We start from the raw sequence: 12,580 nt of genomic DNA, 5'->3' as shown, positions 1-12,580 counted from the left end.
CCTAACAAGAAGATTTGGCTAAAAGGCATGAAGCACCATAATGAGCATGGTGATGAGTATGATCAGTAAGACCAATTTATGTGGTCTTCTGTGAGCTGATATTATGAAAGCAACTTTTTCACATACAAAAGGTGTCTCTTATCAAAGTTGTTTCATAAACTTCTTTTGAATTCAAGATTGGACATAAATTACTTGAATCATATGAAATTTGTCCATAAATTATTTGAATCATATGAAATTTAGAGGTGTCATGCAAAAGTGAGGTTATCTAATCCAATATTAAGTGCATCGGAATTCAGATCCACTTGGAATTATTGTGTATCTTAGCTAGATTGTTAAATGGGTATTGATTTTATGACCCTAAAGAAAGTACGAGAATTATGGAATCACATACTCTAAAGTTTCTAAATATTGACGTAATTGTAGAGGATAGCTGCTCTCAGAATAATTTGATGGAGGTTACTATGTTTTTGTCTTTACCTATATAGATAATTATGGAATCTCCTGTACCATAGACTAAACTTGTTGAGGTTCAAGGTACTATTCTTGATATAGTTTATAATGAAATTTCTTAAACATCTCAAGGGCAGAATGAAGTGGTTGCAGCTTTATTAAGGAGATTTGTTAGGGAAAGACGATCAGTTATATCATCATACTATATAGTCTATTTGTAAGAGCATGATTATAATATCCACTACATGGTTTTTTAGCAACTTATATAAATGTCGTTTCTTGTTCTCAATTAAGTATGTGATTAGATGCCATAAAATGTGGTATACAATCTATGAAACATCATAGTGTTTGGAAACTAACTTACTTGCCTAAAGATCATAAGTTCATTAGTTGCAAATTAGCGTACAACTAAAAGAATTTCAAAGAAAGATTGTGGAATTTAAAGCCAAATTGGTAACTAAAGTTTTCACTCTGAAAGAGGGGTGGATTGTTTATAGTGAAGAAATAATTATTTCTTTAAATATTCTTTCACAGTGAACGTGGCATTAATAATTTATTTTGATATAAAGTTACGCCAAATAGATACAAAATTTATATTGTTCAATTGGAGAATTTTGTAACAAATGTTTCAAGTAAACTTGTGTGTAGACTGAAAAGTCTTATTTATAGTCTTAAGCAAGTTTCCAGACAACATTATTAAAGTTTCATAGTGTTGTTATTTTGTTCAATTGGGAACAAAGTAATTCAATATACTGCAAGATTAGTGGGAGGAAATTTATTTTTTCTCATATTTTATGTACATAATATTTTGCTTACAAGTTATGACATTGAGACATCTTATATCCTATGTACTGAGGTCTATAAGGATTGTTTTTGCCATATTATATTAGATTTTCTCGGAGGACATTTGCTGATTGTATTTTGAAAATATTCAATATACATTATTGCAAGCCAGGAATTGCTCCTGTTGTTAAGGGTGATGGACTAAATCTATCACATTGTCCTTATTTAGATATTGAGAAAATCTAATTAAATGGAGTACCTTGTGTCGGTGCACTTAAAAGTATAATGTATAACGCGTTTTAAAGCCGTGAGGATTTAGTGTCCAAAGTGGACAATATTATACAGTGGGGCCCGGGTCGTTACAAATGGTATCAGAGCCGACTCCCGACCACATGTGAGGGCCACAACGAGGACGCTGTGCTCTTAAGGGATGGAGAGTATGACAGCCCAGGGAAGGAGAGGGGTCCTCTCTAGTCCCACATTGCTTAGGGGGAGTCCTGGGGCTAGTTTATAAGGCGTGGGGTCCCTTTAATCTGTGTGACGCGTTTTAAAGCCGTGAGGACTTAGTGTCTAAAGCGGACAATATTACACAGTGGGGCCCGGGTCGTTACACATAGAACACAGCCAAGGAGACTTACTTGGTAAAAACAGCAGCATAAGTTCCTGTCATGAGATCGAATCATGGGCAGGGAGCATTCGTTGCAGTCGAGGTTGATTTCTTCATCGCAGCGAAGCTCCGAGCTTGGAACTTCCGTTTCTTACGACATTTCTAGCTATAGGAATTCATCCATTTTAGCATCGCGCAGAGCTACATAGTCACTCATATGGATTGCAGGGGATTTTAGCGTTGAAATAACATGAAACCTGGACGATCTATCACCACCTCTGACGGAAAGAATGAAGATGGGCATAAAAGAAGATCTCGAAACTAAATGATAGACATATGCAAATACAAAGATTGAAAATGAAAATTCCAATCATGACTCGATGTTCGGGTTCAGGTAGGATTGTACCTCGGTGGGCTTCCTTTGCATCTTCATTTATTTCATGCTTATTTATATTCATTCGTATGTGCTCGGATATAACATGGAGAGATTGAATAGACATTGGTTTTAAAATGCTATTTTCCCGTGAGGAATTTAGAGTTTTTCCGTTTCCTCATTACATTTATATATATATCAGCATTTAGTTTTAGGTTTTTATGTTTAGGTAATGTCATTTTATAAAATAAAAAAAGAAAAAATGCCATTCATTTACATCGAAACCTTTCTTGCATTTCATAGTAGTTTAGTCTAGCTTTTTTTGTTTCTCCAGTTTTCTTAACTAGAAATGAGGTGAGATGTGAATTGTGAAGTGATGTTCAAACATCTATTGTTTTCACTAATACATGATCTTAATATATTTTACTACGTTTTGATTGAATATTTCCTCTTTTGCAGATATTCATTTTTCGTTTTAGTTTTTGCATTGTCATTCAATTCTGTAGATTGGCACATATTTAAAATATCACGGGGCTTATTTCATGAACGCGAAAAACTTGAGGGGCAAAATATAATTTGCTTGGAATAGGATGAACGCATATAATCATAAATAACACGCTGTAAATCACGGCGAAATTCTTACTAAAGGTGCACGTTCACAAGTTGAACATATTGTATTTTTTCCAAACCAAAATTTAATTAGAAAATGATTACAGAATGATCAATGACTAATTCACTTTTTCTTTTCGTTACGAATAAACTCTGGACTTTCGAGATTTTATTTCATGGCAAGCACAATTTTTGTCAAACGATGACTCCCACGCTAGGAGGAAATTTGATTCGTCTATTGCAATCATTAGGTGAAAAATGCGATTGGCCATGTCACTATAATGTAATCTTACTGTCACGCTAGGAGGAAATTTGACAGGAATCTTACTGTCACGCTAGGTGAAAAATGCGATTGGCCACGCTAGGAGGAAATTTGACAGTAATCTTACTGTCAAGTTGGCTTGTATCAAAGGTAAAGGGAGGAACCTTCTCTAGAAATATATACTAGTACTTTTACATACATCCCTTGATTAAACAACCGCCAAGCCGGTTTGCCGGGCGATATATGGGTCTCCTATATTTCATGAGATCACGAGTTCAATTCACTTCGTGAGTAAATGTTTGGACATCTTAGAAAATTTAAATAATAAATTACACATTCATTTAACAGCTTAAACTTTTAAACAGTTGATTGTGGTCCCATCAATTTCTCACATGGTATTAGAGCTGGAGATCTTGAGTTTAAATCTTTCCAGGCCCTATTTGTCTCCCCAATTAAATTTCGATGCTTAGTTTTAGGCAACAGACCAGACTAAGCATGAGGATGAGTATTAAAATATTTTTAAAAATAAACCACACATTCATCTAACAATTTATGCTTTTAGAACAATTGATTGTGGTCCCATCAAATTCTCACAGGTGGCTCGTACCATGTTGTCTAGTTGCAACATATTGAAATATATCTTAATTGTTGGCATTTCGATTCGATTATCGTGATGGATTTTCCATCATCGAACTGTTGAGTTTGTGGCGATACAGAGTAGTTGTGACTTAAATTGAATATTTTGTAGGATGTGTAAGACCTTTATAGTAACTTTAGATGGGAACATTAGCTCTAGTCATCCATTTTACCTTTTTTAGTGTATTAAACAAACCGACCTTGAATTATGTGGGCCATGTACGAGAATATTGCGCCATTGCACCATATGGCATGTCCAATTTGTCTAATTATTTGTTGTTTGTTGCATGAATAAAAAAACCATATGATGCTTGATTTGTTTACCCAATTTAAATGGAACGACAAGCAGCAATTGCTGACAAATGGGCGTCACTCTCTCGGAGTTGTCTTTGCCTTTATTCATTTTTGTCACATTCTGACCCTGAACAAGAAGTATTAAGTGCATTCGAATGATATAAGTCCAGCTCACATCCATCATTAGAATTGATGTAAGGCCCACCTCATTTACTAATCTCAGCGGACGATGACAATATGGAAGGAGGTAACGGTCACCAATCAGATGGGGAACCAATCACAAATGCTCCTCAATCATCATCAAGTTCAACATCTAGAAATTTAAACCAAGGGGAGAGACCTTGGGGGAAATACGCAACGCCCTACTGGTCGTCACTGCGCTCATTGTGAGTGTGACGTACCAATCTGTACTTCAGCTTCCAAAAATCGTAGAAGTTGTCAATGACAAAAATTCCAAAGAAGATGAGTAGAACAACTATAACTATAACATGACTATAATTACTCTAAGTTATGGCACTCCTCTAAGTAATGTCGAGCTCGTGGTGTATGGCCTCTTCCTGTGTGGCAACACATTCGGGTTCTTTCTGTCAATCCGGATGATCATTTGCCTCACCAAAGATCTCCCCGTCGGCTACCGCTTATGCTATCCCTCATCGCAATAGTTGTAACTTACTTTACATTCACAACATCCCTGCTATTAACTTCAAACTCGCCTGCGAGGCCCCTAACGCTGCTTGTATCAGTTGTTCTTCTACTAATACAGAGGCCGTTGGCGGTAGTTATGAATTTTTTCTTGGTACACCTTTTTCAATTGCACCTCCTAGGTGATATGTACAAGCTAGAGAAGAAGGACAAAAGTCGTGGATGTAAATGAGGATGGTATCTCTTTTTTCTTGAGCTTTTTCTAAGACATGCAAGCCTTTAGTAATATAGTATTGGAGCTTTCGACAAGGTCAAATGTTAGATAGTTGTCCTTGATTCTCTGTAGTTGATTATGTGATGTTTACAAGTGATCCGCTATATCGTATCTCCTTAATAAATTTTGTTGTGAGTTTATATCACGTTTTGTAACTTCATGGATAGTGGTTAAGATTTTGAGAAGTAGTTGATACAATCTCCCCCGGGAGCGTGTGACACACATGCCATTTCGGTGCCAGACGTGTGCGACGCAAGCGCGCGGCACACGCCAGCTGATGTCATCAATGCATGCGCATGGCCCGTGCCAGATGACGTCATCGTGACCTCAGCCGAGCACACGCGCAACATGTACTGGGTCGGTCCGTCCGACTCGACCTGACCCGGTTGACTCTGACCCATTTGATCATTGACAACCACCCGAGAGGAGTCCGGGCTTCACCTCGCCGTGCAGAACAATCAATTTAAAGTGTTGGTTCAATTGATAGAGCATCTGAAGTGGTACAAGAAGGAGCAATTGATCAATTGGAATGACCACAAAGAAGACACTGCCTTGCATCTCACTGCTGCCAGCAAAAATTTCGAGGCAAGACTTGCGGTTCCCATATTTTATCGCACTTTTCTATGTGCATTATTTCAGTGAGGGTGTTATTTTGGGTCCCTATCATATGCAAAAATCTTCTAAGCAACGGAACTTATTTGATCATCATGGAAATATAGGATGTCTCATCTATGTCAAAAACATTTATGCAAATCTAAATGCCTGAAAATCAATGAGAGTAAAACAAAGATGGGAAAGAGTTGCAGGTGGTCGACTTCATGCTTCGTGCACATGCTTTGGAGTCTGAGGTCGTGGAGGTGAGCACCTTGAACGAGAGCGGCTTGACACCTCTAGATGTCTTAACTCCCTCACCAAGGGGAGCACGAGATAGAGAGATCGGAGAACTTCTCACACAAGCCGGAGTTGTGCGCAGGGCGAACGATCAAACTCACCCACTTCAACACCAATCTCAGCGAACGATGACGATATGGAGGGAGGTAACGGTCACCAATCAGATGGGAAACCAGTCACAAATGCTTCTCAATCATCATCGAGTTCAACATCTAGAAAATTAAACCAAGGGGGAGAGTCCTTGGGCGAAACACGCAATGCCCTGCTGGTCATCGCTGCGCTCACTGTGAGCGCAACGTACCAATCTGTGCTTCAACCTCCAAAAATCATAAAAGTTGTCAATGACAAAAATTCCAATGAAGTTGAGCAGAACAACTATAACTATAACGTGACTAGAATTACTCTAAGTTATGGCATTCCTCCAAGTAATGTCGAGCTCATGATGTACGGCCTCTTCCTATGCGGCAACACATTCGGGTTCTTTCAGTCAGTCCAAATGACAATTTGCCTCACGAAATATCTCCTTGTCAGGCTACCACTTATGCTATACCTCATCGCAATGGTTGTGACTTACTTTACCTTCACGACATCCCTGCTATTAACTTCACACTTGCCTACGGGGCCCCTGACGCTACTTGTATCAACTGTTCTTCTACTGATACACAGGCCGTTGGCGGTAGTTATGAATTTTTTCTTGGTACGCCTTTTTAGATTGCACCTCCTAGGTGATATGTACAAGCTAGAGAACAAGGACTCAGAGAATGAGGACTCAGAGGATAAGGACTTGGAGAAGAAGGACAAAAGTCGTGGTTGGAAATGATGATGGTATCTCTTTTCTTGAGCTCTTTCTAAGACATGCAAGCCTTTAGCATTATAGTATTGGAGCTTTCGACAAGGTTAGATGTTAGATTGATGTCCTTGATTCTCTGCAATTGATTGTGTGATGTCTACAAGTGACCCACTGTATGGGATCTCCTTAATAAATTGTGTTGTGAGTTTACATCACGTTTTGTGACTTCATGGATAACGGTTGAGATTTTGAGATGTGGTCAATACGGTCTCCCCCAGGCGCGTGTGACGTGCGTGCAGTTTCTGTGCAAGGCGCGTGCGATGTGCGTGCAATTTCGGTGCAAGGCGCATGCAAGGCACGCGCGCGGTCGCTCTCGCGTGCGCGGCACCCGCCAGCTGACGTCATCAACGCATGCGCGTGGCCCGTGCCAGATGACGTCATCGTGACGTCAGCACAGCACGCGCGCGGCACGTGCCAGGTCAATCCATCCAACTCGACCCGACCCAGTTGACTCTGACCCATTTGATCATTGACGACCACTAGAGAGGAGACCGCACTTGGCCTCGCTGTCCAGAACAACTGGTTTAAAGTGATGTTCGGTTGGTGGAGCATCTAAAACAGCACAAGAAGGAGCAATTGATCAATTGGAATGACCACAAAGGTGACACTGTCTTGCATCTAGCAGTCGCCAGCAAAAATTTTGAGGCAAGACTCGCAGTTCCCTTATTTTATCGCACTTTTCTCTGTGCATTATTTCAGTGAGGGTGTTATTTTGGGTCCCTATCATATACAAAAATTTTCTGAGCAAAGGAACTTATTCGATCATTACGGAAATATAGGATGTCTCGTCTATGTCAAAAATATTTCTGCAGTATCTAAATACTTGAAAATCAATGAGAGTAAAACAAAGATGGAATAGAGTTGCAGATGGTCGACTTCATGCTTCGTGGACATGCTTTGGAGTCTGAGGTCGTGGAGGTGAGCGCCCTGAACGAGAGCGGCTTGACACCTCTAGATGTCTTAACTCCCTCGCCAATGGGAGCACGAGATAAAGAGATTGAAGAAATTCTCACACGAGCCGAAGCTGTGCACAGAGGAGGACGATCAAACTCACTCGCTTCAACACCAGTCTCAGCGAACGATGACGATATGGAGGGAGGTAACGGTCACCAAACAGATGGGACACCTGTCACAAATGCTTCTCAATCATCACCAAGTTAAACATCTAGAAAATTAAACCAAGGGGGAGAGTCCTTGGGCAAAATACGCAACGTCCTGCTGGTCGTCGCCGCGCTAATTGTGAGCGCGACGTACCAATCCGTGCTTCAACCTCCAAAAATCGTACAAGTTGTCAATGACAAAAATTCCAAGGAACTTGCACAGAGCAACTATAACAATAACGTGACTAGAATTACTCGAAGTTATGGCACTCCTCCAAGTAATGTCGAGCTCGTGGTGTACAGCCTCTTCCTGTGTGGAAACACATTCGAGTTCATTCAGTCGATCCAAATGATCATTTGCCTCACCAAATATCTCCCCTTCAGGCTACTGCTTATGCTATACCTCATCACAATGGCTGTGACTTACTTTAACTTCACGACATCCCTGCTATTAACTTCACACTCGCTTGCGGGGGCCCGGACGTTGCTTGTATCAGCTGTTCTTCTACTGATACAGAGGCCGTTCGCGGTAGTTATGAATTTTTTCTTGGTACGACTTTTTCAATTGCACCTCCTAGGTGATATGTACAAGCTAGAGAACAAGGACTCAGAGAATGAGGACTCAGAGGATAAGGTTTAGAGAAGAAGGACAAAAGTCGTGGTTGGAAATGATGATGGTATCTCTCTTTTCTTGAGCTCTTTCTAAAACATGCAAGCCTTTAGCAGTATAGTATTAGAGCTTTCGACAAGGTCAAATGTTAGATAGATGTCCTTGATTCTCTACAATTCATTGTGTGATGTCTACAAGTGACCCGCTGTATCGGATTGCGGTTGAGAATTTGAGATGTGGTTGATACAGTCTCCCCCGGGCGTGTGCGACCTGCGTGCAGTTTCGGTGCCGGGCGCGTGCGACGTGTGTGCAGCTTCGGTGCAAGGCGCGTCCACGGCACCCGCAAGCTAACGACATCGTCACGCCATCAACGCATGAGCGTGGCCCGTGCCAGATGGTCAACTTCATGCTTTGTGGACATGCTTTGTAGTCTAAGGTCGTGGAGGTGAGCGCCTTGAACGAGAGTGGCTTGACACCTCTAGATGTCTCAACTCCCTCGCCGAGGGGAGCATGAGATAAAGAGATCGGAGAAATTCTCACACGAGCCGGAGTTAAGCGCAGAGGAGGACGATCAAACTCACTCGCTTCAACACCAGTCTCAGCGGTGATGACGATATGGAGGGAGGTAACGGTCACCAATCAGATGGGAAACCAGTCACAAATGCTTCTCAATCATCACCAAGTTCAACATCTAGAAAATTAAACCAAGGGGGAGAGTCCTTGGGCGAAATACGCAATGCCCTGCTAGTCGTCGCTGCGCTAATTGTGAGCGCGACGTACCAATCTGTGCTTCAACCTCCAAAAATAGTACAAGCTGTCAATGACAAAAATTCCAAGGAAGTTGACCAGAACAACTATAACTATAACGTGACTAGAATTTCTCGAAGTTATGGCACTCCTCCAAGTAATGTCGAGCTCGTGGTGCACGGCCTCTTCTGTGCGGAAACACTTCGGGTTCATTCGGTCGATCCAAATGATCATTTGCCTCATCAAATATCTCCCCTTCAGGCTACTGCTTATGCTATCCCTCATCGCAATGGCTGTGACTTACTTTACCTTCACGACATCCTTGCTATTAACTTCACACTCGCCTGCGGGGCCTCGGATGCTGCTTGTATAAGCTGTTCTTCTACTGATACAGAGGCCGTTGGCGGTAGTTATGAATTTTTTCTTGGTACGACTTTTTCGAATGCCCCTCCTAGGTGATATGTACAAGCTAGAGAACAAGGACTCAGAGAATGAGGACTCAGAGGATAAGGACTTAGAGAAGAAGGACAAAAGTCGTGGTTGGAAATGATGATGGTATCTCTCTTTTCTTGAGCTCTTTCTAAAACATGCAAGCCTTTAGCAGTATAGTATTAGAGCTTTCGACAAGGTCAAATGTTAGATAGATGTCCTTGATTCTCTGCAGTTCATTGTGTGATGTCTACAAGTGACCCATGTATCGGATGGCGGTCGAGATTTTGAGATGTGGTTGTCTGAGTCTCCCGGGCGCGTGCGACGTGTGTGCGGAATTCGGTGCAAGGTGCGTCCATGGCACCCGCCAGCTGACCTCATCGTGACGTCATCAACGCATGCGCGTGGCCCGTGCCAGATGGTCAACTTTATGCTTTGTGGACATGATTTGGAGTCTAAGGTCGTGGAGGTGAGCACCTTGAATGAGAGCGGCTTGACACCTCTAGATGTCTCAACTCCCTCACCGAGGGGAGCACGAGATAAAGAGATCGGAGAAATTCTTACACAAGCCGGAGCTGTGCGCAGAGGAGGACGATCAAACTCACTCGCTTCAACACAAGTCTCAACGGACGATGACGATATGGAGGGAGGTAACGGTCGCCAATCAGATGGGAAACCAGTCACAAATGCTTCTCAATCATCACCAAGTTCAACATCTAGAAAATTAAACCAAGGGGAGAGTCCTTGGGCAAAATACGCAAGGCCATTGCTAGTCGTCGCTACGCTAATTGTGAGCACGACATACCAATCCGTGCTTCAACCTCCAAAAATCGTACAAGTTGTCAATGACAAAAATTCCAAGGAAGTTGAGTAGAACAACTATAACTATAACGTGACTAGAATTTCTCGAAGTTATGGCACTCCTCCAAGTAATTTCGAGCTCGTGGTGCACGGCCTCTTCTGTGCGGAAACACTTTCGGGTTCATTCGGTCGATCAAATGATCATTTGCCTCACCAAATATCTCCCCTTCAGGCTCGCTTATGCTATCCCTCATCGCAATTGTGACTTACCTTACCTTCACGACATCCCTGCTATTAACTTCACACTCGCCTGCGGGGCCGGACGCTGCTTGTATCAGCTGTTCTTCTCGATACGAGAGGCCGTTGGCGGTAGTTATGAATTTTTCTTGGTACGATTTTTCGAATGCGCCTCCTAAGTGATATGTACAAGCTAGAGAACAAGGACTCGAGAGAATGAGGACTCGAGGATAAGGACTTAGAGAAGAAGGACAAAAGTCGTGGTTGGAAATGATGATGGTATCTCTCTTTTCTTGAGCTCTTTCTAAAACATGCAAGCCTTTAGCAGTATAGTATTAGAGCTTTCGACAAGGTCAAATGTTAGATAGATGTCCTTGATTCTCTGCAGTTCATTGTGTGATGTCTACAAGTGACCTGCTGTATCGGATAGCGGTCGAGATTTTGAGATGTGGTTGATACAGTCTCCCCCGGGCGCGTGCGACGTGTGTGCTGATTCGGTGCAAGGTGCGTCCATGGCACCCGCTAGCTGACCTCATCGTGACGTCATCAACGCATGCGCGTGGCCCATGCCAGATGGTCAACTTTATGCTTTGTGGACATGATTTGGAGTCTAAGGTCGTGGAGGTGAGCGCCTTGAATGAGAGCGGCTTGACACCTCTAGATGTCTCAACTCCCTCACCGAGGGGAGCACGAGATAAAGAGATCGGAGAAATTCTTACACAAGCCGGAGCTGTGCGCAGAGGAGGACGATGAAACTCACTCGCTTCAACACGAGTCTCAGCAGACGATGACGATATGGAGGGAGGTAACGGTCGCCAATCAGATGGGAAACCAGTCACAAATGCTTCTCAATCATCACCAAGTTCAACATCTAGAAAATTAAACCAAGGGGGAGCGTCCTTGGGCAAAATACGCAAGGCCCTGCTAGTCGTCGCTACGCTAATTGTGAGCACGACATACCAATCCGTGCTTCAACCTCCAAAAATCGTACAAGTTGTCAATGACAAAAATTCCAAGGAAGTTGAGTAGAACAACTATAACTATAACGTGACTAGAATTTCTCGAAGTTATGGCACTCCTCCAAGTAATGTCGAGCTCGTGGTGCACGGCCTCTTCCTGTGCGGAAACACTTCCGGGTTCATTCAGTCGATCCAAATGATCATTTGCCTCACCAAATATCTCCCCTTCAGGCTACTGCTTATGCTATCCCTCATCGCAATGGCTGTGACTTACTTTACCTTCACGACATCCCTGCTATTAACTTCACACTCGCCTGCGGGGCCCCGGACGCTGCTTGTATCAGCTGTTCTTCTACTGATACAGAGGCCGTTGGCGGTAGTTATGAATTTTTTCTTGGTACGACTTTTTCGAATGCCCCTCCTAGGTGATATGTATAAGCTAGAGAACAAGGACTCAGAGAATGAGGACTCAGAGGATAAGGACTTAGAGAAGAAGGACAAAAGTCGTGGTTGGAAATGATGATGGTATCTCTCTTTTCTTGAGCTCTTTCTAAAACATGCAAGCCTTTAGCAGTATAGTATTAGAGCTTTCGACAAGGTCAAATGTTAGATAGATGTCCTTGATTCTCTGCAGTTCATTGTGTGATGTCTACAAGTGACCCAATGTATCGGATGGCGGTCGAGATTTTGAGATGTGGTTGTCTGTCTCCCGGGGCGCGTGCGACGTGTGTGCTGATTCGGTGCAAGGTGCATCCACGGCACCTGCCAGTTGACCTCATCGTGACGTCATCAACGCATGCGCGTGGCCCGTGCCAGATGGTCAACTTCATGCTTTCTGGACATGCTTTGGAGTCTAAGGTCGTGGAGGTGAGCGCCTTGAATGAGAGCGGCTTGACACCTCTAGATGTCTCAACTCCCCTGCCGAGGGGAGCACGAGATAAAGAAATCGGAGAAATTCTCACATGAGCCGGAGCTGTGCGCAGAGGAGGACGATCAAACTCACTCGCTTCAACACGAGTCTCA

At 42.8% G+C, this 12,580-nt stretch overlaps 1 protein-coding gene across 1 annotated transcript; it reads left to right on the top strand.

Annotated features, from left to right (window-relative positions):
• The first annotated feature begins 7,541 nt into the window (after window positions 1-7,541).
• On the top strand, window positions 7,542-8,414 carry LOC120293813. The gene is made up of 2 exons (XM_039313569.1): window positions 7,542-7,773; window positions 7,858-8,414. The coding sequence occupies exons 1-2, from the start codon at window positions 7,542-7,544 to the stop codon at window positions 8,412-8,414; spliced, it is 789 nt and encodes a 262-aa protein (XP_039169503.1).
• Window positions 8,415-12,580: the final 4,166 nt, after the last annotated feature.

This window comes from Eucalyptus grandis, chromosome 5 (assembly GCF_016545825.1).
Source record: "Eucalyptus grandis isolate ANBG69807.140 chromosome 5, ASM1654582v1, whole genome shotgun sequence".
Lineage (NCBI taxonomy): Eukaryota > Viridiplantae > Streptophyta > Magnoliopsida > Myrtales > Myrtaceae > Eucalyptus > Eucalyptus grandis.
Note: the sequence above shows the minus strand (reverse complement) of the source record. Positions and strands in the feature narration are given on the sequence as shown.

Excerpts from the sequence above, each read along its gene's own strand:
- LOC120293813 (XM_039313569.1), top strand. The coding sequence starts at position 7,542 with ATGGTCGACTTCATGCTTCGTGGACATGCTTTGGAGTCTGAGGTCGTG. Across the intron at positions 7,774-7,857 it reads CGATGACGATATGGAGGGAG|GGGGAGAGTCCTTGGGCAAA; the intron begins GTAACGGTCACC and ends AATTAAACCAAG.